At 55.4% G+C, this 27343-nt stretch overlaps 1 protein-coding gene across 3 annotated transcripts in view; it reads right to left on the bottom strand.

Moving 5' to 3' along the window:
- Nucleotides 1-27343, bottom strand: part of LOC124078100 (NADPH--cytochrome P450 reductase) — a 46830-nt gene that overhangs the window by 7038 nt on the left and 12449 nt on the right. For 2 of the 3 annotated variants that reach the window (XM_058572226.1, XM_046422737.2), the window contains exons 3-4: nucleotides 13920-14108; nucleotides 1431-1479 (exon numbers count right to left, since the gene is read on the bottom strand). In XM_058572226.1, the coding sequence (XP_058428209.1) occupies nucleotides 1431-1479; nucleotides 13920-14095 (225 nt within the window). In that variant the 5' untranslated portion in view covers nucleotides 14096-14108. Of the gene's footprint in view, nucleotides 1-1430; nucleotides 1480-6508; nucleotides 6724-13919; nucleotides 14109-27343 lie in introns of those variants that run through there. The other variant, XM_046422738.2, reaches the window with a different exon arrangement.

Raw genomic sequence — 27343 nt, 5'->3', positions numbered from 1 at the left:
ACCCTACTGTCACGGCCACTGTGATGGAGGAGGGCAAAAGTCACCAGTTTAATATGCCAGAGCCACCTCAGTGATAACACACTGCCCGAGGTCACTTTCTTTCTAATGCTGTAAAATGTTTAAAAAGCAACCAAAGAAGGTACCATGAACATGTGTGCGTTCTCGGTACCTGCGGGGGGGGTTCCAGGACCCCACCTGCCGAATACCCAAATCCACAGCTGCTCAAATCCCTTTCGCACGACGGGGGATTTGCACAGAATCTACGCACCTGCCCATCAACTTGAAATCACCTCTAGGTCACCTCAGCTACCATGAGGTGGATACTACGCAGCCCACACTGATCGTTTAGGGATAATAAAGCGTGTGCAGGTTCAGACTTCTTTTTCCAAATATTTTTGATCTATGGTTTATTGAAACCACAGCTGTGGGACCTGAGGACACAGCGGGCTGACCGCAGTGACACAGCTGGGGCGTAGCTCCGTGGCAAAGCACTGCCCAGTGTGTAGAGGGTGCTGAGTTCAATCCCAAGCAGAAAAAGCCGGTGACATTGAAAACTCTGAAGCCATACTTCATATGCCACACAGAGTATCTCAATCGATCCCTTTCCAAGTCCAAGTGGTACCAAGGAAGGTTCCACAGAGTAGGAGTTCTGCTCTGTTCAGACGAAGCACGAAACTTCAGTCACAGTCACAGGATGTGAATGCAGACAGCTCGACCAGGGACTCAACAGGGAAATATGGAAACAAACCCAAACACATGGAATTCAGCTTAGGAAAAAGGTGACATTTCAATTGGAGTGGGGCAGGGGAGAGGGGCTCTGCCACCCAGTTACATGACAAAGTAGCCTGGGCCCACCCTCCTTGTCTCACACTGGACCAGTCCCCAGTGTCAAACTGAAAAACCACCACTACAGCCCTGGAAGCAGCAGAGCTCCCCTCTCCAGGGCAGGGAAGGCCTCTCACGTCACATAGAAGTCACCAAAAGCACAAAGGAGACTGTGTCACTTCAGCATGGCAGGCCAAGCCCCCAACCTGCTCCCAACCCCGTCTCACAGGCCGGGTCATCTTCCTGACCCTGGTAAGAAGTTCCCAGAAAAGAGCCCAGAGGAAAGATGGGCGAGACAGACATCTATTAAAAGAAGAGGAAAAAAGGCTGCGGGGGGTGGGGGGCACCGAATTAGAAGAAAAAAGCCTCATCATAAGAACAATGTCAGCCAGAGCGACACCGAGACCCGACCTACACAAGAAGCACCAGTCAGAAAAACAGAGCAGACCACCCCAGCGGGAGCAGGTGGCCTCAGGCTCTGGGTCCTGGAGGACACGCAGGCTGCACCGGGCACCTGCCCCGCTGGCCAGGCCCTCTGTGCAGCAGGCAGGTGGCCTTCAGCCGGCTCTCCATTGCTACGCCCCCAGGGCCAGACTCGGACTCACCGTTTTCTTCATCTTCTCCACGAAGCTGCTCTCCTTGACGGATGTGGTCCTGAAACACAAAGTGCAAGAGTATGGGACGTGAGTGACATGGGACATGCCATCTGTGCCCTCTGCCACCTTCCAGGGACCAGGCCAGCACATGGCCCTGGTCCAGCATTAGGGCTGGAGGAGGCAGGCCCAGGGACCCCACTATCCATCTACAGCCTCCTGGGACACCAATACCTTGGTCAAAACTCTGCCCCCAGACAGATGCAAACCTGTTTCCCTAAAATGAAGAGACTTGTGTCCCTCTTCCTCCCCATCTCAGCCAAAGGTTCCCCTGGCCTTACCTCACCTCCAGTTCCCGATCCTGCCTCACACAGCCACTGGAGTTTCCTAAATGCAATTCTGAACTCACCCCTGCCCTGCCTCACTCTAAAACCTTCAATGGCTCCCAGGACCCACAGGACAGGGTACACAGCTTCACCCACTATGGCTCCACCAATTCTGCCGGATGTCCTGACTTGCATGCTCCACCCACATGACAGTCTGAGCTATTATCTCTGCCCTGCTGGCTCCACCTCCGTACCCAGCAGAACACTGGTCTACCTGTCAGGCCCTGCTCCTGGATCAGATCCCACTCCCACCCCTGGAGCTGGGGCTAAGTTTAACTGGACCCTTCTGTTCCTGGCACTTCAAGGCCTGACTCAGATGGGTCCCCTTCAGGGCTGACCCCAGCACGTCAGGCACAGCACAGGTCTGAGACTGCCCCGGCCGTCTCTCCACTCTCCACTCCTCAGTGTCTGGCCCCTTCCCCTTCCCCTCTCCATTTTCTGTCCTTCTCTTCCCTTACTAAGTTGCTAAGCCCGGCTTTGAACGTGCGATCCTCCTGCCTCAGCCTCCAAAGCTCAGCTGCGTCCATTAAAGACGACACCACGAAGGGCCCGAAAGGCAACTCGGCCCGGAGAAGTGACTACAAGAGACGTGCATCTGACAAAGACAGAGACGGGGACGCCAGACGCCTATAGGTCACCCAGGCCAAGACCCACGACTCCAACAGGTCCGTTCTCCACGCAGCAGAACACCACATGGGCGCGCGTCGGGGGGGGGGGGGGGGGGAAGAGCGCGGCAACTGCACACCCACTGACGGCAGCCAGGACCAAGCAGGCCCAGCCCCAGCAGGTGAGGCAGGTAGCACGTAGGAGCCCAGCCCTGCCGGCAGGAGGGACAGGGGCAGGTGCCCTGGGGTGCTGCTCGGCAGTACTGCTACCAGGGATGTGAGTTCACCCTGCAGCCCAGCATCGCTCTTGGCAGACCCGTGTGGGGATGTCCACAGGGGCATGCGACGTTAGGGGAGACCCTCAGGCCCACAGCAGAAGAATGAGCCACACGGTGGAAGGTTCCAGTCCTCTGCGGCACGGAGAACGAGAAGCTGCCATGACTCACCAACATGAACGAATCTCACGGACATGATGTTGACCAAGGCCCGCTACACAGAGTCCATAATGTGATTCCGAGATGTGAAGTTCAAAAACAGATAAACCAGGAGGGCGCCTTGGCACATGCCTGTAATCCCAGTGCTCAGGAGGCTGAGGCAGGAGGATCAAGAGTTGAAAGCTAGCTTCAGCAACTTAACGAGGCCCTAAGCAACTCAGCAAGACCCTGTCTCTAATAAAATACAGAAAAGGGCTGGGGATGGGCTCAGGGTTAAGTGCCCCTGGGTTCAATCCCTGGTACAAAAAAAAAAAAAAAAAACCAGACCAACCAACTTATGGGGACATTAGATGGGATGGCTATTGTGCTTAGGGGCGAGGCGCTGGTCACCATGGGTGGGCTGATTGGGTGGTGATGGCTACCACCTGTTCACATGACAGAACTGTCGATCTGCCACTTGGGAAGCAGACGCACCTTTCTGTAGCTGTACCTCACTAAACTGTATAGACATGAGCTGCACACTCCTGTGTCATTTGCTCCCAACACCCTCACCCCACTACCAAGGCCCCCAGACAGGCAGGAGCTGACAGGCAAGGCGGCGGCTCTGGGGCTTGCCGTGCGCCTGGGTCAACTTGACCCAGAATCACTGTTCCTCGACCAGTGAGAGGGAGCAGTACATCCTCCCTCCAGGGGTTTTTGCAAGGATCAGATAAGAAGCAGGACTTGAAGGATCCATCCAGCATGCTGGCAAGTGGCAGGCTCAGCCTCCCTGGTCACTATCACGCTAGACAAGGAGCTGCAGCCACAGGCTGGCCTGGCCACTTGCAGGACACTGTTGTCCGGAGGGAAGCCGCCAGGCCCTCGCAGAGCACAGAGCAACCACAGCGCATGTGCCGGGTGCCTGTGGTCCCCACGGGCTAACAGGTCACCTAGTGGCTGGCTGCTTCTGTGCTCAGTGGCCACTGTGACCCCAATTTCTCCTTCAGACAAGCCAGCCCAACGGGCTGCACTTTCCACAAACAGGAGAGGCCAGGAATATATCCCTGTGTCCCTTGTGGAGGCTTCTGTGCTCAGTGGCCACTGTGACCCCAATTTCTCCTTCAGACAAGCCAGCCCAACGGGCTGCACTTTCCACGAACAGGAGAGGCCAGGAATATATCCCTGTGTCCCTTGTGGAGGCTCTCTAGGGCCATCCAGAGCGCCTCCCTGCACACGGTGGCCAGTCCACAGGGTGCAGATGCGCCCTGCACAGCCCTGGGTGAAATGTGAGCAGGGCTGTGAAGGCTTCCCCGGTGTCAGCCAGGCCCTGAACACACCTCCTCCCCAGCGCTCACCGGCCCAGGGTGACATGCGCACCCACCCAGAGGGAAGCAAAACAGTGCCCTGCTACACGGAAAAGCAGATTAGCGGGCAGCACGGAGGAGGCGGGGCCGGGCCGGGTCGGGTCGGGTGGCAGAGCTCTGTCCTGGCGTGCACAGGCCTGGGTTCCACTCCAGCACCGCAGTAAATCCACTATGAGGAAAAGCAGCACAGTGACACCACTGAGCTCAGAAGTCCAGGGGAGCCACACCAAGGAGCTGGGGGAGTCGCTTTTCTTTGGTGGCATTAGGGATGGAACCCAGGGCCTCACACTTGCTAGGCAGGTGCTCTACCACCCTTTCTATTTTGGGAGACACAGGCTCTCACTAGATTGTCCAGGCTGGCCTCAGCTGGAGATAGTCCTGCACAGCAGGGAGGACAGTGGGGGCTGTCTCTTCTGTGTTTTGATTTGAGTTCCTATCTGCAGCTCCTCTGTCCCTTTTCTCTTGTAAGAAACAGGCAGCGCCTAAGAAGGTAGAAATGACCACCGAGTGCGGGGACAGACTCATGGGTTGACTTGAAGGCCCTCATGGCCCTCAGGTGAGGGAAACTGGAACAGTGAGGCCCTGAGCAGAGGCAGCATCGGGACGTTCTGGACGGAGGCCGCCCACTCTGCAGTCTCCAGGAGGCCTGCCCCACTGCCTGCCTCTCCCGACTGGCTGCTGCCCAATCACCACTACCCACGTGAGTGGACACGGCATGCTGCAGCCCGAGCCCCACCTGCCCTTCCTCTAACCCGTCGCCAATGCCTACTGTCCTCTCCAAGCCCCCCGTCCCCGTCCCAACGGCATGGTTACTTGCCGCCGTCTTCCACACAGCGCTTTCCACCACAGCTTCTGACTGCTGCATCCAGGTTGGTGACTCTGGGGAGGTGTGGTGTGTCTCTCGCCAACGGCCACAGCACCTGGCACCCAGCAGTGATGTTTTACAGCCTTTCTGATGGTTAGTCCTGAGTCCTCTGCCCAGCATCCAGGGGGAAGAGGTGGGCAAATGCCCTGGAGCCCTTCTCTCTTGCCCCCTTCCAGAGATAAGCCACCTCCCACGTCCTCTCAGAGGGCAGATGTCCTCAGAGTCACATCTCCAACAAGGTGGACCTACGGCCTCATCGAGGAAAGGAGCCCTGCTACCCAGAGGCCCTGGTTCTCCCTCCTTATATAGGTAGTGAGAGGCTGAGACTAGCGCGTGTCACCTCTGCCCAGGGCTGTCCTCTGGCTCCAGGAGAGGGGCTCCTGGAGACTGGCAGCGGGAGGGAGGGCCACAAGCGGGGCGCTGAACTGCCTGTGATTGTGGTCCAGCCAAGAGCAGGCACATAAGCAAGTCCGCCCGCGGAGGCCGCCCTCTGAACACGCACTTGGACTTGGCGCCCCTCCATGCGCCTGGGACTCATTAACACCCAGGGACCACAGTGTCCTTGGGAGGCAGTCTGTGATTTCAAAAGCACTCGGCAGCACCAGGTGGCATGGCTGTGTGGTGGGTGGGATGGCTCGTGCCCCAGCTATGGAGGAGCAGGTGCTCAAGGCCAGAGAAGGAGGAAAAGCCTCTGGGGACAGCTGGACCTATTCTCAGGGACAGAAAATGGCTCCCAGGACAGAAAGCCAGAGACGGGGACCATCCGCTGGCGGGAGCGCAGCTCAGCTCAGCTCTGGCGGGCCTGGAGGAGGCCCAGGCGGCCTCCGTCACAGAAGAGCCGGCTACACTCCAGGCTGCACACTCTGGCTGGCCAGCGGTGGCTGCGGGCGTCAGAGGGTGAACGAGGTGTGCGAACCCGCCCCGTCCAGAGTAAGGTGCTCCCAAGAAGCAGAGGCCAGCGCCTGTGCCCTCAGTGCTCCACCCTCTCCCCTTCCTGAGGTCCTGAGGCAGCGGTGCTGAAGTACAGGCAGTGGACGCTGTGCCAGGGCACCCCTGGGTCCCCGCTGGTGAGCCAGTCCTGCCTGAGGAGCAGCTCCAGGACTCCCTGCCCACTCCAAGACCTACTCAGGGGCTCAGAGAAGCAGCCACCTTCAGAGGCTGAGGGCCACACCCCGGGCTACTCCCACCTGGCTCCTCACCAGTCCCAGGTGAGGGGAGGTGAACAGCTTCCTGCCAAGTCCCCACTGCACGTCCACAGGAACTGCAGGGCCTGGGCCAGCCACCCCTAGACTCTGGGAAGACGGCCGCCGGGAATGGCCGAAGCCGCCAGCCCACTCTCCAGAGCCTCTGCCTCGGGGGTCCCTTCCCGGAAGCACATTTCCGAACTTGGATAGAAGGATGCCAGGTGCCCCCTGCTAAGGGGCACCCATGCAGCCTGCACTGGGGCCAGGACTGACCTTCTCAGGGTGGGCTCGTCTGGCGGAGATGAGTACGTGCACCCCATGGCCTCTGGTTCTCAACTCCAGCACTTAAGGAAAAGGGAAGGTCCCAGCTCTCTGCTGGAAACTGGCAGGAAGCCAGCAGGCAGGAAGTTCGGCTGTGTCCATTATCAGTGTGGTGGGGCAGGCCGCCTGCTCCGGGGCCTCTGCAAGTGCCGCTGGACCCTTGGAATCTCCCGGAACCCCTGTCGGCCTCCGTCCCCAGGAGCCAGGGAATTGCAACATCTGGCAGTTCCAGCAGGGAGGGGTCAGGACTGGAGACCAAAGCCTCCCGTGATCCCCTGCGGCTGGGGCGACCCCCCTTCTGTATGGACCAAGGGAAGGAGAGAACCTTTCCAACCCCGACTGAGTCTCCTTGGTAACTGTTTATATCACAGCCCTTCTCCCTGCACCCTCCCCCTTCCCACTTACAAAAAAAAAAAAAAAAAAAGGAAGTCCTGTCTGCGAACAAAGCTCCAGCCAGCCAGGCCTGCAGGTTGCTATGGCAGGGCTGCTGCTCCTGAGGAAGCTGCCCGAGCCCTGCCAGGGCATCTCGGGCCCCATTACATGAGCTCTCTGTCCATCTTCCACCAGGAGAGAGCCATGGAGCCTGAGACACTAGGTATGTGCCACCTGGGAGTGTCCTGTGTGCTGGAGGACCTTACCATGTGCAGAGGGGCCTGCAGGGAGGCGTCCATCTGTCTTACGGAGGCCCCTCCCCAGGTACCCAGTACAGACTGCTGCTGGAGAGCCAGCAGCTGGGCCAGGCCCGAGCCCAGACACCACGTGGCTCCAAAATGGAGCACGCAAGGTTCCAATTAGGCTTTTCCACCCCTAATTGGGAGCAGAAGGCTCTGGTTCAGGCCTCAGCAGTTAGCTGCAGTCCACCCAGCGGGCAGGAGGAGGAAACACAGGGTCACCTGGATGAAACACCGGGCGTGCCCATCCCAGGCCACATGGAGCCTCACTCTGAAGACTGCAATTCAAATTTAATTTTCTGCCCGGCAGGACTGATTCCTTCTGGGCCTCCCCTCCTGGGCAGCCCGTGGAGACTGTGCCCCTGCACAGCCTGGTGCCTGGCAACCAAGCTCCGCAGGGTAAGAGACACCCAAAGTGCAAGAGGAAGGACGAGAGAGAGGCCAGGAACACGATGGCAGCAGAGGTGGGTGGCCAGCCTCGGTGAACCACAGAAGATAGTCCAGGAAGGTCCAGGCCTCCACCACAGGGACCAGCAGAGCCCCAAAGGACTCTAGGGAGGCAGACCCCAGGAAAGACCCACCTTTGGTGAGGGCAGACAAGGGGGGCCCGTGAGGCTGTGGGGACCTGCCACCGTGTTAGGAAAAGCTGCCACATAGGCTGAAGCTACAGAGTGCCACGACATTCTGGAAGAGGCTGAAGTACAGGAACAGGAAGGAGATCAATGGTTGTCAGAGGCTGGGTGGGGACTGACTGCCAGAGGACTCTGGGGAAGCCCTGGGGGGACGAGTACCTTCAGGTCAGACTCACCCACTGCACATTGGGGGGGGGGGGATTTATCAGCTACCGATTAGAGCTTAGGACACCCTACCCCCAGACAGAGAGACAGGACTCACTAATCAGCTGTAGTCCATAGGTCTTGATTAGATTCTGAATTAAAAAAAAACAAAAACTATCAGAAAGCCAAACCCAAACAATAATCAGCCAGGAGGCTGCTGGGGATCAGATGATGGGAGAGATTACTGTGACCTTTAGGTGTGAGAGGACAGACAGCACTGTTTAAAAGGGAGTCCTTGAATTTCAGAGGAAAATATTTTCAGATAAAATATGATTTCTGGGGATTGCTTTAAACTAATCTGGGGGGGTGCACAAGACAGGCCTGGGGAGCTATAAGACTGGGTGATGGGGTCACATGGGCTTGTTCTCCTGGGTTCCGTACCTGGGTATTTTTGGAAATATTCCAAAATAAAAAGCATTATTTCTCTTTAAAGCACCCTCTGGTGCCAGGGGAGGGCACAGAGGTGGGGGCTCTGCAGAGGATCTCAGGGCCAGAGCCACAGAGAGGGTCCCAGCAGCCTGGGCTGGCTAGGGACAGCCACGGGTGACCCCAGAGTGCAGGCCCTTCTAGACAGGGCCGCAGCTGGGCCCAGGTGGCCAGGTCTTCTGATGATTTTTCCCTCTGGTTTTTATGTGCCAGACTTTGTAATGTTCTAATTAAAAATTAATAAACAATACTGGGTAACCAAACCCAGCCAGCAGGCCAGGCTTGCCCTGGAGGCAGACTCACGCACAGATTTAGCATTGTGAATTCTACAGCCATTCCCTGGGTAGCTCCACTCCAGCAGGAGGCCCTGTGCTAGGCTGGGGACCCAGACAGGAAGTGGATGTCACTCTGAACAAATGCCCATCTCCAAGAGGGGCGCTCTAGCAGGGCAGGCTCAGGGTGGGCGTGGGGCTCCTATGGGAACCAGCACCCTGCTTGTCCTCAGGTTCCCTCCAGAGGAGCCAGCTGAGCCCTGTGGCTGGGCAGGGAGCAGGTATGAGAGCCAGGACCATTACAGGACCTGTGCTCCCCGCTGGTCCTTTTTACAAGCCTTTAACTGCTACTATAAACAGTTCAGAGTGAGCCGGGGGTGGGATCAACCTGGGCTCGTGAAAGAGACACTGACTGCCAAGAATTAGTTGATACCTTCAATCTGATCCTGGCTAAATCCCAGCAGTGTTTTAATTTGATTTTGGTCGACATTGACAAATTATTCTAAAATTTAAGCAGCAATAGTGGGGGAGGCCAATAGGGTAGGATGCAGGAAAACTTGCCTAGCAGAGCTCAAGATGAGACACTGAACAAATCACAGAAAACAGCAGGTGTGGGGCTGGTAGAGGACAGCCCGCAGATCAGGGGAACACAGTGGAGTCCAGAACCGACCCGTCCACAGCCACCTGCTTTGTGTGGAGGGTGACGCTGACACCTAGTGGGGAGAGAAGGGCCATACCCCCATCCTTTACTAGGACAGTACACAGAGCCACACCCCTCTAGGTACTCAGCTCTCAGCTGGATGGCACAAGTGAGTGTAAAAGCTGGGGCCCAGCACTTGCCTGGTGTTGAGACCGGGGTCCTACCCCCAGCCCTGCAAAAACAAAAGAAAAAAAAAACCCTAACATAACTAATCTTCTAGAATAAAACACAAAACACAAAGAACATTTCATGGCTTCTATATAAGACTCCTCCTCTTGCAGTACTGGGATCAAACAGGGCTGCACACGGGCTGGACTCCCTCTACCCCAGTCCTGTAGAGATTTTTTACACTCCATACATAAGCATTAACCGTAAGGTTAAGGGGCACACCAAAAGGCTGACAAATTAATTCCAGCAGCTTTTTAAAAAAGTTTTGTGGATTTTGGTGGGCACTAATAAGCTGACTCTAAAACTCACACTGAAAGTCAAGGGGAAAAGAATAAGAACCTGTGATCACCAAAGGCTCCGAAGAGACTAACAGGGCAAGAAGCGTGGGGAGAAGACACCTCAGTGCACACATCTGGAAAAGAATGCGCACCTAGAATATGGGGAACTTGGTGCTGGAGCACTTCCCTGGCACCCAGGAGGACCTGGGTGGAGAAGGTGTCTCTCCTTAACCTGGGATTGGCTCCATCCCTGGCCTAGTCAGTCACTCTCTCCCAGGGCTAAGATCTTCCCATTCTGCCCCTCAGACCCCCTTCCCAAACCTGCCCAGCCTGCCCTTCCAGCTCCAGCAGCCCACCGGCACCCAGACCCCTGTCCTTCCCCCCAGGGACCCTCTCCTGGGCCTTAATGCCTCTCACACGACCACTTCCTGGAATGGCTCCTGACCTGCCTCCCTGCAGCACCAGCGGGCCACTATGCTGGTCACTGAAACCACACAGGTCATTCTGCTGTTCTATGGAACTCTGTCCTCACCCCAGCCCTCTGTAGTCAGCTCCATGTGTCCCTCCAACTGCCCTTCTCCCACTTCCCAGCCCCTGCCATCCTGACCATGCACCCCTCCAGATGAGCCACCCTGAGCCTCCCACCTGTGCCTAGGATACACTGCAGGTGCCCAAACCCTACTCCCTATCCAAGGCTCAGCTCCCACATTGCCGCCTCTCCAGGGCCTTCCCCGTCCACAGTCAAAATCCATCTCCAGGGCTGGGGACATAGCTCAGCTGGTAGAGTGCTTGCCTTGAGTGCACAAGGCCCTGGGTTCAACCCCCAGCACCACAAAAAAAAAAAAAACAAAACAGAAAAACCCATCCCCACCGCCTGGGTCGCCTGACCCTGCACCTCTGATCCCAACATACTCCAGATGATCTGCTCATGGAACTGCCCTCCCACAACACTGGAAGGCAGGGACCATCCTGTCACAAGGCTCTGACACAAAGGATGTAAATGTCTGTCTGACCAGATGAGTCCCAGGTTCCTCGCCCTCTCTCTTGACCAGAGGCAGGGGAATGACGCCATCGGCGCTCCACCCAGCTGCACAGGATGACTCAGGGCAGGACCTCTGCCCATGAGGAGTGTCAAGGGCAAAGGCTACTCTCCCAGCCCCCTGAGAGCAAACCCCAAGTGGCCTCCTGAAGTGATGCTGGACTGGGACAGCAGAGCAGGTGCTCCTGGCTCCAGGATGCTGCTCCAGAGGTTCACAGGTGGACCTTCCTCAGCCATGTGGTCAGTGGCAACAGAGAGAGCATCTGGGCTCCTAAGGTTCCAAAGGCCACATCTAGGCTGGTGGGGAGGGCCAAGGAGGCCAGAACACTGGGGAGAGTCACCGGAGACCCAGAGGCTCCACCTGAATCCCCAGATTCTAGGGCTCAAGGTGGCAGCAGGGGAGATGACAGACATGTCCTCTGCCTCAATGTCCTCAAAGTGCTTGCTGCTGAGACTCCACGTTTGCGTGGTTTTTAAATATCCAAATCTAAAGGTCTCACATGGTCACACAGAGCCTCCCAGGTGTCAAAGGCATTTTAAAAACCTTTTCAGAAGCACCAGAAATCCTGGGGAGAATTCCTGACACAGGCCAGGGCCACACACATGCCCCGCACGAAGCCCCACCAGTCCCCTCGCCTGGGCTGGGGCAGAAGTGTCTGTGGCTCAAGGAAGTGTGAGTAGCCAGGGACATTGATGCTAGTTATGTAGGAGGCCCAAGGCATCGGCCAAGTGACCTCCTGATCTCAGTGTACTCGTATCTGAACTAGGCAGATGAAGGGTAGCTCCACAGACTGAAGGTGGCACAGCACAGCAGTAGGGAAGGGGCCGTGGGGTTTGCAGATCTTGGTTCAAAGGCCAAATCTGCTCCTTCCACGTTAGGTGCCCTAGGGGAAACTCCTCCATCACTAGCACCTCGTTTCCTCATTTGTAAAATGGGATGCTGATGCCTTCCATGAACACTCTCATAAGGTTGGAGGTGATACTAATAGGGATGAAAACTGAGAGTGCACCACAGGCCAGGAACCAGGCCAAGGGCTCGAGGAGGCACTTGCCCACTTGATTTTCATAACCCTAAAGCACATGACCCCAGTTTACAGCATGCGAGGACACAGACTGAGAAAGACCAAGTACCTGGGCAAGGTCACATGGCTACCGTGATACAGTCTGGATTTGAACTTTAGTGGCCCACCGTTAGGGCCCAGAACTTGACCTGGAAGCCATAAATGACTCCTCTCTGTGGCCCTGGCCAGGGTAGGTCCCCGACACAAGGAGGGATGAGAACCTGCAGGACAGCACAGGACGAGAATCTCACCAGAGCAGGGAAATACAGGATCAGCATCCAATAGAGAGAAGCAATCACATAACAAGAGCGCCCAGGGAGGTGGTACTGGGGACCGAGTCAGGCAGCCCCATCCTTAGAGAGCAGCAGCATGTCTCTCCAGCTATGGACAATGAAATGAGGGCCAGGTGGGAAGCCAGGGCCTGGACACTGGTCCCCTTGTCCCAAGGACACCCACACTTTCTCACCACAAACACTGTCTCTGTCCCACACCAGGACTGCATCCTGACCCAGCCCCAGCTGGAGAGGCTGGATTCTAGCCCATCTGCCCTTCATGCCTCTGACCTCCGCCAATAGTGTCCTCACAGCCTCTGGGTGCCACACTACTATCCTGCAGGATGTGATCCTTATCCCTTACCCAGAAGGGATTCCTTTCTTCTAGGCCCTCCCAGAATCCTGTCTCCAGGCCTGGGTCTGCCAGCTCCCTAGCTGCCCAGCCCTGGGCACGTCAGGAGCAGGGTTACAGGCCGCAATCAGTGGTGAGGAAACGGAGGCTGGATAGGGTGAGCGTCTTGCCCAGAGTTTGCTCAGCAGGACAGCGTAAGCTTGACAGGACAGGACTGGACTACTTCATTCATGGCTGCAGCCACGAACCTCGCGAGGGTCTGGGACACCGTGGGCAGGGCCTCAGTAGATACCGATCTGCTCAGTGAATCACTGAGGAAGGGAAGACCGTTTTACAAATGTAAAGCAAACGCCCCATCAGTGGCAGCAGAGTTGATCTACAGACACATCTACAGTGGTGCACGCCTAACTTGTCTGGGCAGGAAGGCTGCACCCCAGGATGGGGTGCAGCACAGCGCATTGGCGGAGCACATGCCGAGCCTGCATGGGGCCCTGGGTCCCACCCCAGCACCATCAAAAGAAAACAGCTGCTGCCTGAATTGAAAGAGGGACCCAGCCCTGGATGGGCCTACACACCTCACCCTGCCCGCACACCTCCCCCCTCCCCCCACACACCTCACCCGCCCGCACACCTGGGCAGGTCAGCCGAGGGACCCTGAGATGCTGCACTGAGACCTGCCCCTTGCCAAACCCGGGGACCCAGGCAAGGCTGTGTCCCTGGGTGTGCTCAGCACAGACCTGGCCTGTCAGCTCCCCACTCAAACCCGGCTCAGGCCTCAGAGTCTGAGACTGGATTCAACACAGCCAGGGAGACATGCAAGACGATGCTGCAGTGCCTGGAAGTCAGGGCTGCTCCAGTGTGGCCTGCGGAAAGCAGCCCTGGAGGCCGGTGCAGGCAGCACTCCCCACACCACCCTGCTCACGTCTACACACTGTCCTATCATGTCCTTACTATTTTTCTTCAACTAATCCATTTTTTTTTACTTATTCTGGAAAAGTTGTTTTGTTGAGGGTTAGAAAAAAACCAAAACAATAAAATATAAACAAAACCACTTTTGTCAAGTTGGCTTGACACTGTCACTCCCCGGGGCTCTAGGCTTAAGCCTGCCTCCATCATTAAAAAGGGAAATCCGTCGGAGCGAGTGGCGCGGGCCTAGGGCCCCAAATACTCGGGAAGAGGCTGAGCCAGCCTGGGCCCCAAGTGCAGGGTGATGCTTTAGAGGTTGAGAGGCGCTGGAGAATGCCAGGAAGCAGAAGTGACAAAGGGGACGCTGAGTGGCGTCACTTACGTTGTTGAAATTTTGTTGAACTCGGGGACTTCTTCCTTTTTCTTTCTGAAGAGGAACCAGTAGGTAAGCAGACCCACGATGAGAGAAAACAGAATCATGTCCGTCACACTGAAGAGAGACACTTCTGCGGCCACAGCCTCAGGCGCAGCGGTGACGGTGTCAGCGGAGTCCCCCATGTTGATCACAAAACTGTCAGGAGAGAGAAAGGGTGACATCAGCAGGGAGGAGCAGGTGCACCTGAGGCCCCCAAGTGCCCACCTGGCTGCCGTGGCCTGGGCCTTGGCCTGGACTCACGCCCATGGCAGAGGGGGCTGCTCAGCGAGGCTCCACGAAGGCTGCAGCATGGACTCTCTGCCTGAGTTCAGGCTAAGGCTGGGGCCGCAACTGGGCCTGCTGCACACAGGACAGAAGCCACAGGCTCCCGGAGCCACCAGCATCCTCTAACCGTACAAGGACACAGCCCTGAGGCTGGTTTCACCCGAAAGAAAAAGTGGCCACTTCATGGTAATGCCTCTCTAGCTGCTGAGCGCCCCAAACTCCGCATGTAGGCCTTCACCACTGGCCCTTGAAGGACTTCTGGGAAATAACCGAGGCCCAGAACCTCCTGCCTGTTGACAGCATCTCTGCGTGCCCAGGACCCTGGCCTTACACTCAGTTCACGCTGGCCCCCGGCCCTGCTCGCCTGGGGACTTAGAGTCACTGCATCAGTCTGACTATTAAGTGCTGGACACTCCTAAGCTTCCCAGTGTGGGTCCTGCGTGTTCACAGGACTGACTCCCAGCAACACCCTGGGCTCCCAGGCTCTGGGAGCAGCCCTGGCTGGCAATGCAGACGACCCCATCCTAAGAAGACCATTGTGAACTGAGAGGACTGGTGAGTCAGAGGTGTGTCTGGTACACCTCACCTGCCAGTCACCCGCTCAGCCTTGCCCCTCAGACAGGCGGGACTCCTGCGTCACTAACACAAGCCTACTTTACTCCAGTAGCTCATGTGATTTATTATGAATTCTGTACTGAACGTGAGAAAGGGAATGCTGCATGAGTACACCTCCACCCCTCGTGAACTTGGGCCCACAGCCCATCTGACATGCTGTCACACACTGCACCAGGAGAACCAAGCGCTGTCCCCTGTGACCCCACTGGGAGAAGCCAACTGGAAACCCAGGCCTGGCTTCTCCTGACACTGCCCTCCATGCCCTTCCTTGGTGACTTTAGTCTCAACCTTCTGCTGTAATAAACCTCAATCCTGAGCAGAGGGCTTCTGAGTTCTACGAGTCCTGGTGAATTGGGTGACCTCAGCTGAATCTGAGGTGGTCTCGGGGACCCTCAACTCACCAACCTAGCACCAGACAGATGCACGGACAGCTGGCAGGTAGCTGGATCTGAAGGAGTCAACCCAGGCCAGCATGAGAGGTCCCACCCCTCGGCAGCCGCGTCTGTCCCTTCCAGTTAGGGGTCGCAGCTCTGGAATCTGTGTCCTTCCATTCTGCCATCGCCCATGACCACGTGGCTGCTTCGCCACAACTCAGAAATGCCTGGGCCATACCTCAGCAACACAGGCGACGGAGCTGGCTTCCGCCCTCATGCCACAGCAGCCCTGGCCTGCAGGAAACCACAGGTGGCCCAGCCACGAGAGCACGGAGGGTTCTGGGCATGGGCTCTGCCCTCCTCACCTGTCGGGAACTAGCCCCCGGCCCAGGTCCTTGCCTCTCATCAACAGAGGTGCCCCCTGGCTGCAGTCCATTCCAACGTACCCTTTTGCTTTCTGTGCAGTGCTGGGGATGGAACCCAGGGCCTCGCGCATGCTGGGCAAGCGCTCAACCAGCCTTATCCTTGGTGATGTCTGACGTACAGGGACAAATTTAACTCAGAGCGTCCCCAGAGCATCCTGTTTATATCTCAGCATCATAAACAGCTGATACTTACTCAGTGCTAGTCAAGTCTGTCTAGCAGCCCTGTCTGCGGCTCAGTTAAGCCCACGAGCCTTCTGTCAAACTTTAAAAAGCCAGACTGAGAGGCCTCAGGACCAAACGATCAGGAAGCACCAGACATTCAGAGCCTGACCGGAGGCTGGCACAAGAAAGCCCCCAGCTGGCATCCCCCAAAGGGCAGCAGCAAGTAAGGGCCAGCTCCCTCCTGCCACCGCTGTCTTCCAACTCCCCCATGGCCCAGGCCACTTATTTTTCGAGAGCGGAGACAAGCACCCTCAGAGCTGACCCACTGTCTCCCCACAGGAGCACACTGACTGCCGGACCCAGAGAGGAAGCGCAGTCTGCGGGCGGTCTCTAAGTTGAGGAGGTGCTGGGAAGCAAAGATGACGGGACACCTACACCCCTATAATTACCCAGGCCACTCCCCACACAGCAGCCAGAGGGGTCCTTCAAAGAGGAAGTCAGAAAGACAGGCCCCGTGGCACACACCTATCATCCCAGAGACTCAGGAGGCTGAGGCAGGAAGATCACAAGTTTGAGGCCAGCCTCATCATCTTAGTGAGACCCTGTTTCAAAATGAAACAACAAAAGGTAGACCACCCCAGCATTCCATCCCTAGTACAACTGATTAATTCATATGAGTCGATCACACCGTCTCACCGACAGGCAACTTCAAAGGGCTTCTCATCATGCCTAGTAAAAATCGAAATTCCTGCTGCCTATAATCCCAGAAACTCAGGAGGCTAAGGCAGGAGGATAGCAACTTCAAGACCAGCCTCAGTCACTTAGCGAGACCCTGTCTCAAAATAAAAAATATAAAGAATTGGGGATATGGCTAAATGTAAGCGCCCCTGGGTTAATTTAGGAGAAAAAGAAATCTAACTCGTCCTGTGGCTACAAAGCCCATCTGCATTCACCTTTAGGCCACTCCCACCCCCCCACACTCCCCCTTCCTCAAAAGCCAACTGCCCCCTTCCACCTCAGGGCCTCTGGTAAGTGGAAGTGGCCCAAACCCTTCCTCTCGCTGTCCGCAGGGTCTGCTCTGACACCCTTCAGGCCTCTGTTCGGGCAGCCACCTCAGAGACAACGCCTGCCTACATACAGCCTTTGAAACAACCCTCAGGACCCCCACCCTGCCCACCACTGTGCGTTCCCAGCCTGGCTATCTCCTGACTGGGGCATCAGGTCCACAGAGGCAGGGACTTTGCTGTGTTTGTAGACTGGCATTCAGTGAGCACCCAAGGTCGACTTGTTGAGCAAATGACTCCTAAACAAAGGCTAGGGTCCCTCCGACACTTGTGCTCTGCAGCTGCCCCTTGAGCCCAGAGTTGGGAACACAGATTCTCACCCTATAGAGGAAATTGTGAGCAACCCAGGAGAGAGTGACAGGCGCTGCCCACTGTCCACAGACTGACTCCCTGCAGCTGCCAGGGCTGGAGCTGGGGTCCCGAGGCCCCCGCCAGTGCTCAGAGTCTCCAGGGAATACAAAACTTTCCCAGCAGCCATGGCCCTGAACAACTCTGCACAGATAAGAGCCACAGGAGGTGGCAAGGCCCTGGAGACAGATGGGGAATTGGAGGCTCCCAGGGGTCAGCACTTCCCTAAGCTGCAAACTAGGAGCCCCAGCTTCCAGCAGAGAGCTGTGTCCACTGCCGGTCAACCCAGGCAATGTGTCTGGAAACCATCTCTCCCTGCCGCAAGAGCTTCCTGAGGGAAGAGGGGCATCTCGCATCCTGCCTGGCACAGGGAAGGCAGGAGGCACTGGCAGGCTGACAGGAAGGCAGGCAAGCTGGAGGAGTGTCCCCAATCCCGTACCTATCACTAAGCACACACGCGGCCATGTGCCAGGGAGTCGAGGCCACGAACACACTCTCAGGTCAGGTCACGCACGCCACATTCTCCCACTGAAGCACCAACGCCCCCCAGCGCCCTGGCCTCATGCTGACCTTGCGCTGGCTGTGACTCACTCTGCAGAGCTCGGCTGCGCTGGCCGTCCCCAGCAACCACTCTCCCTGCACAGAACCTGCGGCTCGGGAAGTGTCGAATGACGGGAACAAGGAACACATCAGAACACACAGAACACGGATCCCCAAGAACCAGGAACGTGAGACGTGGAGGTGTAGGAGCCATGCTAGGCTCCACCATGCCCACCTGCAGGTCCTCTAGGACAAACGTTTCCAGACTCCCTTGGTCATGAGCCGCAGGTATCAGCAGTTTCCATGGCAACCCCTAAGCCAAGGGAAGTGGGCGGCAGTGAGGTCCACACCATTACTGAAGAGCCGGCCAGAAGCTCAGTCATGACAAGGATGACAGCATGATTCTGCACTGACCCACAGCCCCACCCAGCTGCTACTGCACGGGGAGGCCCACAGGGCAGACCCACTGCGCTGGAAAACTGGATACCTCCAAGTTTGCTCTGGTGCCCAGGGGGCGCCAGTTTGAGAACCACCTCCACGGTGTGAAATTTTTTATTTTTATTTTTTGCAGTGCTGGGGATTGAATGCAGGACCTCATAGGATTAGGCAAGCTCTTAACCACTAAGCCACATCCCCACTCCCCCGGTATGAAATGTTTTGATAGGAAAATTCTGATTGTCATGACTGATGACTGCCTTCCAAGAGTAATCACGAGACAGTCAGTCTGAGGTCCCCACAGGAGCTCCAAGGAGACTCGGAGCCCTGCCTGTGCCATCCTCTGCCCTGGTATGGTCTTTGGTCTGATTTACTGCTTTCCACCCTCAACAGAAAGGAAAACAGGGCTCTTGGCCTAACATAGCCCTGTCAGCAACAGCAAAAACAGAAAGAAAGGTAAAAATAAGGTTAGAGTAACTTCCTGACTAGACCAGACTCCGGCCACAGCACTGCCACCAGCTGCTGGGACCTGGACAAATCCCTTCCCTACAGCAGGTCCCATGTTCTTATCTGTGAATCTGGGCACAGAAAAAGGCATAAGGCAAAGACCAGCCACACAGGCCTCCCCGGCCCAGAACACTGAAGTCTGGTGTGATCTTGTAAGTTGGCACTCCACCCAAAAGTTTGCATTTTATCAAAAAACAACAAGCATACAGAGAAGAGAAAAAACTATACAGCTGTTCTTTGGTATTCAAGGGGAATGGCTTCCAGGAGCCCCTGTGGGATCCTCTTGATGCTCCAGTCTCTTATATAAAATGGTGTAGTATTTGCCTTCTCATATCCTCCTTTAAAGTGTACTTTAAAGTCATTTCAGAATGTTTGTAATACCTATGTAGCTGCTATACAAATGTACAAGATAAATGCTACACACAGTCGTTACTTACACTATGTATTTTGTCTGAACTGTTTTTGTCATATTGTTACTTTTTCCCTGAACACTTCTCATCTCTAGGAGGCTGAATCGTGGTCTCAGACCCTGCAGGCCCTGCACATGAGCACTTGACCACTCTTCCTCCAATCTCCAAAGCTGGCCAGTTTGCACCAACCTAGCAAAGGGCAGCAACTCAGTCAAGTACACTGCAGAGCATGGTGGCCAGAAAAATCCCTGACCACTCCAGGCAGGGGACACTGGCAGGAGCTTTTCCAGTTTCTGAAAGGACCTACATGGCCAGAGCGGGAGGGAGCAGAGGTCCCCTCCGGGAGCACCAGCCCGGCACCGACCCAGGATGAGTCAGTCACCAAGCAAAGTAGTGAGGGAGGAAAGGGGGAAGGAAGGAGAAAGCAAGAAACCGAGTGGCCCAGCTGAGATCCCAGTGGACTCCCAGCTTCCTGGCCTCCACCTCCCCGCTACAGGGGAACAGGGTTGTCCAGGCTCAAATGCCGCAGTCTGGCTGGGCACAAATCACGAGCCACTCAAGCAGGAACAAACTTTATTTCTGAACTCCACCAGCACACTCCACACATGCTCCCCAGGAACTCTCCCGAACGCCACCCATGCGGCTCCTCCAGGAACACACCACACACCAACCGGAACTCCCACCACCAGAACTTCACCAACCAACGTGAACTCTTCAGGAATCCCGGCGAGAGCTCAACCGGGAACTCAATGGGAACTCCGCGAGAACTCGAAAGTCATCATCTTAATGGCTCGCTGGCGTCACCTCTCAACCACTACTTCTGGCAAAAATGCCATGCGTCATCCCGACTCGGCTGTGGCTCTCAACACTCACAGACCCTTGCCAGGGTTTTAAGCTGCAAGACTCAGAAACCCTCCAGGAAACTAACCCCACAGGTGCCCAGTAGCTCCACCTCCAGAGAGCGCCACCAGGGGAAGACCCCTCCTAGGCAACCAGCCGCCTAGGCGCCCAAAAGGGCGCATGGTGTCCCCCTGGGGCGGGACTGTCTCTACGTTTATCACCCAAACTGAGAGGCTGAGGTGGGGTCCACGAAGCTTCTTGATTCTCAGTTTCCACCCTGCCAAATCAGGGGACCTTTTCAGCCGGCCCTCTCTCTCCTCTCCTCGGGGACAGTGGCATGAAGGTTGGACATTTTGTTCCTGGTCCCACAAGACCTGAGCCTCTCTCCCCCCTCTCACCCACTCTGGTTTGTCCTTGTGGTGCTGACTGAGTACTTTCTTCTGCCAGATCTTAGAGTTCCCAAGATGCAAACCCTTCCCTGTCTTCCCCGTCCTGCCAGGGCGCCTTCCAGAGAGTTCCATCTTGCCTGTCGTGTTCCTCAGTCCCAGCGTCTGTTTGGTTCTTCATGCTGCCTGTGGCCTTTTGATGCGGGGGTCCTTCAAGTGGAGGTTTTCCTGTTTCGTGGCACAGTAGGTGATTTTTAAAAATTGCATCCTGGACATTTTGAACATGGTGGACGGTGGACCTTAATTCCTTTAGCAGGCCTCTGGTGCCCTGCTGGTGGGCAAGGAGGGCGGCAACTCGCTGCTGTCAGATGGAACTTCAGTGTCTCTTGGGGCCTCAGCTGACAGGCCCTGGCCTGGAGGGTTACTGCCTTCACCTGGCTTCTGCTGGCCCCTCGAGGTGGGTACCCTGCTGGGTGGCAGCCAAGGGCTGGCTTCCACCACATTCCTGTGACAGCACTCCTAAAGACAGCAAGCGTCACCGTTCCTTGGCTCTTAAAGACTCTAAAGACACTGCCAGTACTGCTCGGTTCTCTAAGAATCACACCGAGGTGGCACGACTAAGGAATCCACGTTAACAGCTGCAAGCAAAACACTGTCAAAGGAGTGGTGAAAACACCAGCTCAGCCCAACTGGGGTGGACTATGATGTTTCCTAACTGATGGTAAAAAGATGTGTGAGGCAGAAAAGGCTGTGGGACAAGCCCATGGAAACTAAGGCCTATGTTTACCCACTACCCACTGGTCCGCAGGGCTGTGCAGAAAGCATTTGAATCTGTTAGTTACTGAGCCAAAAGCGCCAATAATCCATCTCATTTACTCTCATGGTCAGTTCCATGAATTTCTTTCAGAAGTGGAGGCTGAATATCCAACCTGTCCTACTACAGGCAGCCGTGTAGTGTGCCACCGCACCAGAGAAGACAATTCTTGTTCAAAAAAGTTCAGTATAGATCTAGAATAGTTATACCAGACTTTACCATGATCACACACATTTGTAATCCCAGGGACTTGGGAGGCTGAGGCAGGAGGATCACAAGTTGGAAGTCAGCCTCAGCAACTTGGTAAGACCCTGTCTCGAAATAAAAAATAATAAGGCCTGGGAATGCAGCTCAATGGTATTGTCCCTGGATTCAATCTCCTATACCAAAAATACATAGGAATTGTCTTCAATCACTGTTACTGAACAAGAATGGTTTAGGGAATTGGTTTTTGCTAGAGCTGAGGTTTCTTAATGAGGCTTACCTAGATTCTAAGGCAAAACAGCTTTTACATGTGAGATTTACACTGTGGTAGTCATTTCAGGGAAATGAACAGTATCTAAACCCTGAGTCAAGATGCTTTATACAACCCCTGAACTGTTGGGTAAAACAAGAAGTGAGATTTCCATTCCCACAAAAATCTGCATTTTTTTTAGCTCAACCCACAGTTGCCGCAGTGTTCTTCAGCTTACTGCAATTTCAAAGAGAATTCCCACATTAAAAAATCCATTTAACTATAAAATTGAGAAGCATTCCCCTAAACTTCAGCTAGAAGCAACTGATCTGCAATGTAATAAATCTCCAAAGAGCAAATATCAAGGAAGATCTTAGTGGAATTCTCCAGCACTGCACTCCAGTGATTAACATGCTCCATTCAAGTGATCTGCTGTAAAAATACATTCTACTGCCATGTACAACTAAAAAATTAAAAAAAAAAAAAAAGAAAGAAAGAATTTATCTGCCCGTGGGCTGACATACTCATTTGGCGGCAGCCTCAGTGTGAAAGACATTCTCTAAGACAAAACATGTAAAATTCCCCTGCAGATCATGCCAAGGGAGTATTTGCAGATGATTCTGATGGCAAGGAAAACTAACTCTGGAGCCCAAATCAGCAAAATGTCATCCCTACACAAGTAATTCCACTCTTCTTATTAGGAGACCTACATTAAAAAATCGTGCTCAATGTTATGATTTGAATTTTGTTAACACAAATATCATGGAATTTGATTTCTCTTGTGATATAAGTACCTCCATAAATCCTATATTTCACCCTGGCCTGTAAACCCTAAATGCTTATTACCTGGCCTCTGACATGAAGCCGGCAGGCCTTGTTGCAAGTAACAGAAGATGCCTGGTGAAAAAGAGCCAGGTGCGGAAGCAGCCCATCGGTCCCTGCTGCCCCTGCTGTACAGTGCAGGCTTTAGTCCCCCTGGGCCTAGGTGTGCCACTGACAGTGCGAGGTGGGCATGATCACCAAGGGCCACCGCCAGCTCTGGAACTCTAACGGCTACAGTAAGCTACTCCCCTTGGACACAGCCTTCTAGATTCCTGAGGGGGCGCCCTTCCTAGATCTCCACTGAGCCATTCTCCCTCTGCAGCATGCTCAGCGCCCAACCAGGGCGGGAACACGGGGCACCCCAGGCGTGGGCTTTTGGACTCCGACATCTTTTGGGGTTGGCCCTTTCCTGTGGTGGGATGGCTCTTGTCATCGTGAGAACCCTATAATCTTCTGCCTTGAATCTGCGACAGGACATCAGCTCCTCCTATCGGTCAGACTGTACACAGAACAAGGGTGGCGGCTCTGAGTAGGGCCAGAGGGACCAGGGGTGGCCTCCTGACCCTCAGGCGTGCGGAGCTGGGTCTCAAAGCCTCATAAGCTGTGGCCCTGTGTGCCCAAGGCCACCCAGCGCTCCTGGAGCACGGGCTGCAGCTCCCCTACTGGCCACTTTGTTACTTGCCCTTGAGTCCCAGAGCACTGAAGATCCCAGGAGCACAAGGCAGTTGAGGCTCCTGTTCTCAGAGCACATGGTCTGGAGGGCTCTTGAAAGGTTCCAGGGCAAAACACCCTGGGGAAGAGCTGCCTCCTGGCTCCTCCATCCTGGACCCAGTGCCCAGATGCGGACAGGAGAGCCTGCCACCCACCCCAGGCGCTCCCCACCCCTCAGGCCTGGCAGGGAGAGCACAGCTCTGAGGAGGAGGCACCAGGGCTGGCCTGGGGGCTGGGTCCTGAGGAACAGCCAGGTCCACCATCAGGTGGAGAAGCAGCCCACAGCGCAGCACCTACGGGATTGGGTGACTCCAGCGGGGAGCTGGGAGGATCGTCCATGGGACGGAGTGAGCTTTAAAATGGGACCACAAGCAGGCCAGGAGCCCCAAACACCAACCTGAGGTCCTCGGGCCATGAGCAGCTGGGGACACCAGGGGTGGGGAGGTGGTATGAGTAGAAGGCTCCACAGGAAGGGGACGCTGTAGATGGTGCTGGCACCTGAACACCAGGACAGCCACGGAGGCTTACCAAGGTGGCCTCGAGGGCTCCCTGCCTTGGTCCATCCCCAGCCCAGCACTTCCTGCGGATGGCCTTTCCCCCACATAACAGGGCTTAATTTGGAAACACATGACGGGCCTGTGTCTGACGCAAGGGGGGAAGGTATGGAGGGGGAAGGCAGCCGTGGAGGGCTGAGAAGGCATGACTCGGCAGAAGCAGCCCCAGGCGCCATACCAGCTGACTGAGCCCCGAGGGGCTGACCCTGCACTTCTGGGACCTTGAGCTCCAGGGGTTCAACCCCCAGCTCCCCAGGCCTCAGCCACAGGCTCCAGGCTTGTCATAGTCATGATTCAGTGACACCAGGCAGAGGCGGCTCAGGCAATTTTTGACACAAAACACTTCACAGGGGCCGCAGGAGTTCCTGCTCTGAGGCACCTCCATGAATGCTGCAGGGAACACACCTGTGTCTCACACAACCCAAGGGACTTGGAGGCTGGGTGGGGACGGGGAGGCTCTGCTCTGGGTGGAAGTAGGGGGCCTCCCGTGTCCCCCACAAGCCCTTCCTGACAAAGGCATCTGAAAACAGAAGGAGCCATGGCAAGGAGATGCGACAGGGCTAGGTGAAGAGCCGCAGCCCGAGTCCTGGGGTGCAGGGTGCTGTGGGTGCTCACCTACTCAAGTGGCTCAGGGGGACAATGCAAAGGAAGACCCCAAGTCTTAAAAGACTCAAATGCTAACTCCTGGATCTCCTTTGAAAGGCACAGACAGGGGGGTCCAGACCAGCCCCAAAAAGACTGTGGGGAGAGTGACTTTCGGCTCAAAAACTGGTCCCCAAACAGGCTGCGTTCCACATGGAGCTGGGCTGGCTCTCACGGGGAGCCCCAGGGGTGAGTGAGCATAGCCCACGCCTGCTCTCCAGAACCGACCACCCCTTGCCAGCAGACGCTCCCTCGGCCTGATGCCCTCACCAACCTCAGGGCAGAAAGGAGTGCGGCCTCCTGGCCTTCGCCCTTCCAGCTGAGGAGGGTCCATCACCACCACCACCCCCCGCCCTGCACCCCAGGGAGCTCACCAGGCCAAGCCTCACTCTGCCTCTGTGTCATAGGTTAGAGGACAAAAATTTGGACCAGAATCTCATTCTCCTGGGGCTATCTTCCCCTGGGAATTCTCCATTTCCCTCCCATACATAAGCACTGAACACAGACACACACATTAACGAAATCTTCTTTGGCTACACAGGTGGTCTACTGGCTTATGTGCCATTATTTGCTTCATTATTTTCTTATCCTTCTTCTATTAAACCATTTTTTGGCGGGGAGCGGGTACCAGAGATTGAACTCAGGGGTACTTGACCACTGAGCCACATCCCCAGCCCTATTTTGTATTTTATTTGGAGACAGGGGTTCACTCAGTTGCTTAGGACCTCGCCAAGGCTGAGGCTGGCTTTGAATTTGTGATCCTCCCATCTCAGCCTCCTGTGCCCCTGGGATTACAGGTGTGTGCCACAGCGCCCAGCTATTAAACCATTTTTGATCAACTAAATGCAGGCTAGGCTTGGTTTGAGGTGGAGGGTGCCGTGTAGACACAGTGTGGCCGAGGGGACGCTGGCACTGCCGTCAGATGGAAGAAAGGCTGTAACGTAAGCAAGCACTGTGGGCACGAAAGGAAGCAGAGAGGAGCCTTCCCTGGGGATGGGGCATCTGCACAGTGGGCCACCTCGCTGTCACTGCGTGGCAGCTGGCCGTCCCTTTTCCTAGCTGGGTACTGAACTGCGCTTTTCTTTGCTTCTAATCTCAGGATTTTCAGGGGCAGTCCCAGCAGTACTCACTGCAGCTACATTTCTTTCTTATATTAAATAAGTTCGTTTATTACTAAGTGTGTCATGTTTGCTGTGGTCACAGCCACCTTTTCACTTTGTCAATAGTCTGTTTGCATTTGCCCTGTGCCGGGCACCGTTGTGAGCACCTCAGGTTCTTAAATTTATTAGTCCCCACGGCACCCCGAGGCGCTGGGGGCGGTGGCTGTGCTCACAGTGTTGTGACCTCCTCTCTCCTGGTCACCGAGCATTCCTGCATGAGTGCAGGTTGGGTTTGTCGGGTGCCTCTTCTTGTGTCGATGTGGCGAGTTCCCGACTGCTGAGTGCTGGAGCAGTCCTGCGCTCCTGGGTGAACACCACGGCTGGTGGTGCAGGGTCCCTTCACATCCGTGCTGGGTTCACTTGGCTCATGTTCGACAGCACTTCTGCATGTACGCGCCTGGGCTCGTTGGTCTGAAGTTCTCTGGTTTGGGTGTCCAGGTCCTATACAAATGAGTTGGGCTGGGCGTGGAAGCACTCATGTGTGATCCCGCTACTCAGGAGGCTGAGGCAGGAGGATCGCCTAAGGTGGGGTGAGGTGACACTGATTTTTCTTTTTTTCTTTTGGCCAGGGACAGGGGGCACCAGGATTGAACTCAGGGACACTTGACCACTGAGCTACATCCCCAGCCCTATTTTGTATTTTATTTAGAGACAGGGTCTCACTGAGTTGCTTAGCACCTCACTTTTGCTGAGGCTGGCTTTGAACTCGTGATCCTCCTGCCTCGGCCTCCCCAGCAGCTGGATGACCAGTGTGCGCCACTGCACCGGGCTGACACTGCTTATTTTTCATCTGCTTCTGCCCTGAGAAAAGCAGGGAGGGAGCAGGAATCCCATGGCCTCGGAGCACCTACTGTGTGTCATAGCCGCATGCCACAGCACCTCTCAGCAACCCCTGGCAGTTACGGGTAATGGCCTGCCCCTCTGTAGATAGGAAGTGGCTGCAGGAAGGTGAGACCAGCCAGAAGCCACAGGGAGCAATGTTTGAGTTCCTTTTCTTTTCAAGGCCATGACCCATTTTCCGGCAGGCCTACGTCTGCTTACCCCTACCTCTCTCTCCATCGCTGGCCCTCCGTGCCCTTCCATCCGGGAGCCCTCCCTGAGCCCTCTGGCTCATCCAGACTCGGAAATGGGTGAGTCCAGGACATGAAGAGCCTGGATCACCTTAGGATCCCTGGGCTGAAGAAATGTCCAAGAGGGCTGGGGCTGGGGCTCAGCGGTAGTGCACCTACCCGGCATGTGTGGGCACTGGGTTCAATTCTCAGCACCTCATATAAATAAATGAAATAAAGGTCCATCAACAACTAAAAAAAAAATACTTAAAAAATTATTCGAGAAAATGTGAGGCTGGAGAAAGGACCCTGAGGCAACGCCAAGACACTCCTAAATGCTAAAGCTGAAAGTCAGAGCCACTAAGTGCACCATGACGTCACCCACCGGGGCAGTGGTGGCAATTCATTGCTAAGCTACCTGTTTTGCTATACACAGCTCACCGTGTTAAAGTGTACAATCAAGCAGCATTTAAGCACTTTCAAATCGGGCCAGCACCACCACTATAGCCCCAGAACTCCTCCGCCACATGGAACAGAAAGGCTGCAAGCAAGGAGTCACTGCCTGACCCTGCAGCACCAGCAACGTCGCCCTCCCACCCACGAACATGCCAGGTCACTCCGCTCACTGGGGAGTCTCCAAGTGCTTTCAGCCGTGTTTTACAGTTCAGTGTAGAAGCTTCACACCTCCTTGCTTTTGGATTTAATCTATTGGAAATAAAACTATTTCCTTTTTTTCCCCTGTGAACTGTTCATCGCTGGTGGAATATGGGATTTTTAACCATAAGGAAAAAACC

This window comes from Marmota monax, unplaced genomic scaffold, assembly GCF_021218885.2.
Source record: "Marmota monax isolate L192 unplaced genomic scaffold, Marmota_monax_Labrador192_F-V1.1 WCK01_AAM20220418_F8-fsc00237, whole genome shotgun sequence".
NCBI lineage: Eukaryota > Metazoa > Chordata > Mammalia > Rodentia > Sciuridae > Marmota > Marmota monax.
Note: the sequence above shows the minus strand (reverse complement) of the source record. Positions and strands in the feature narration are given on the sequence as shown.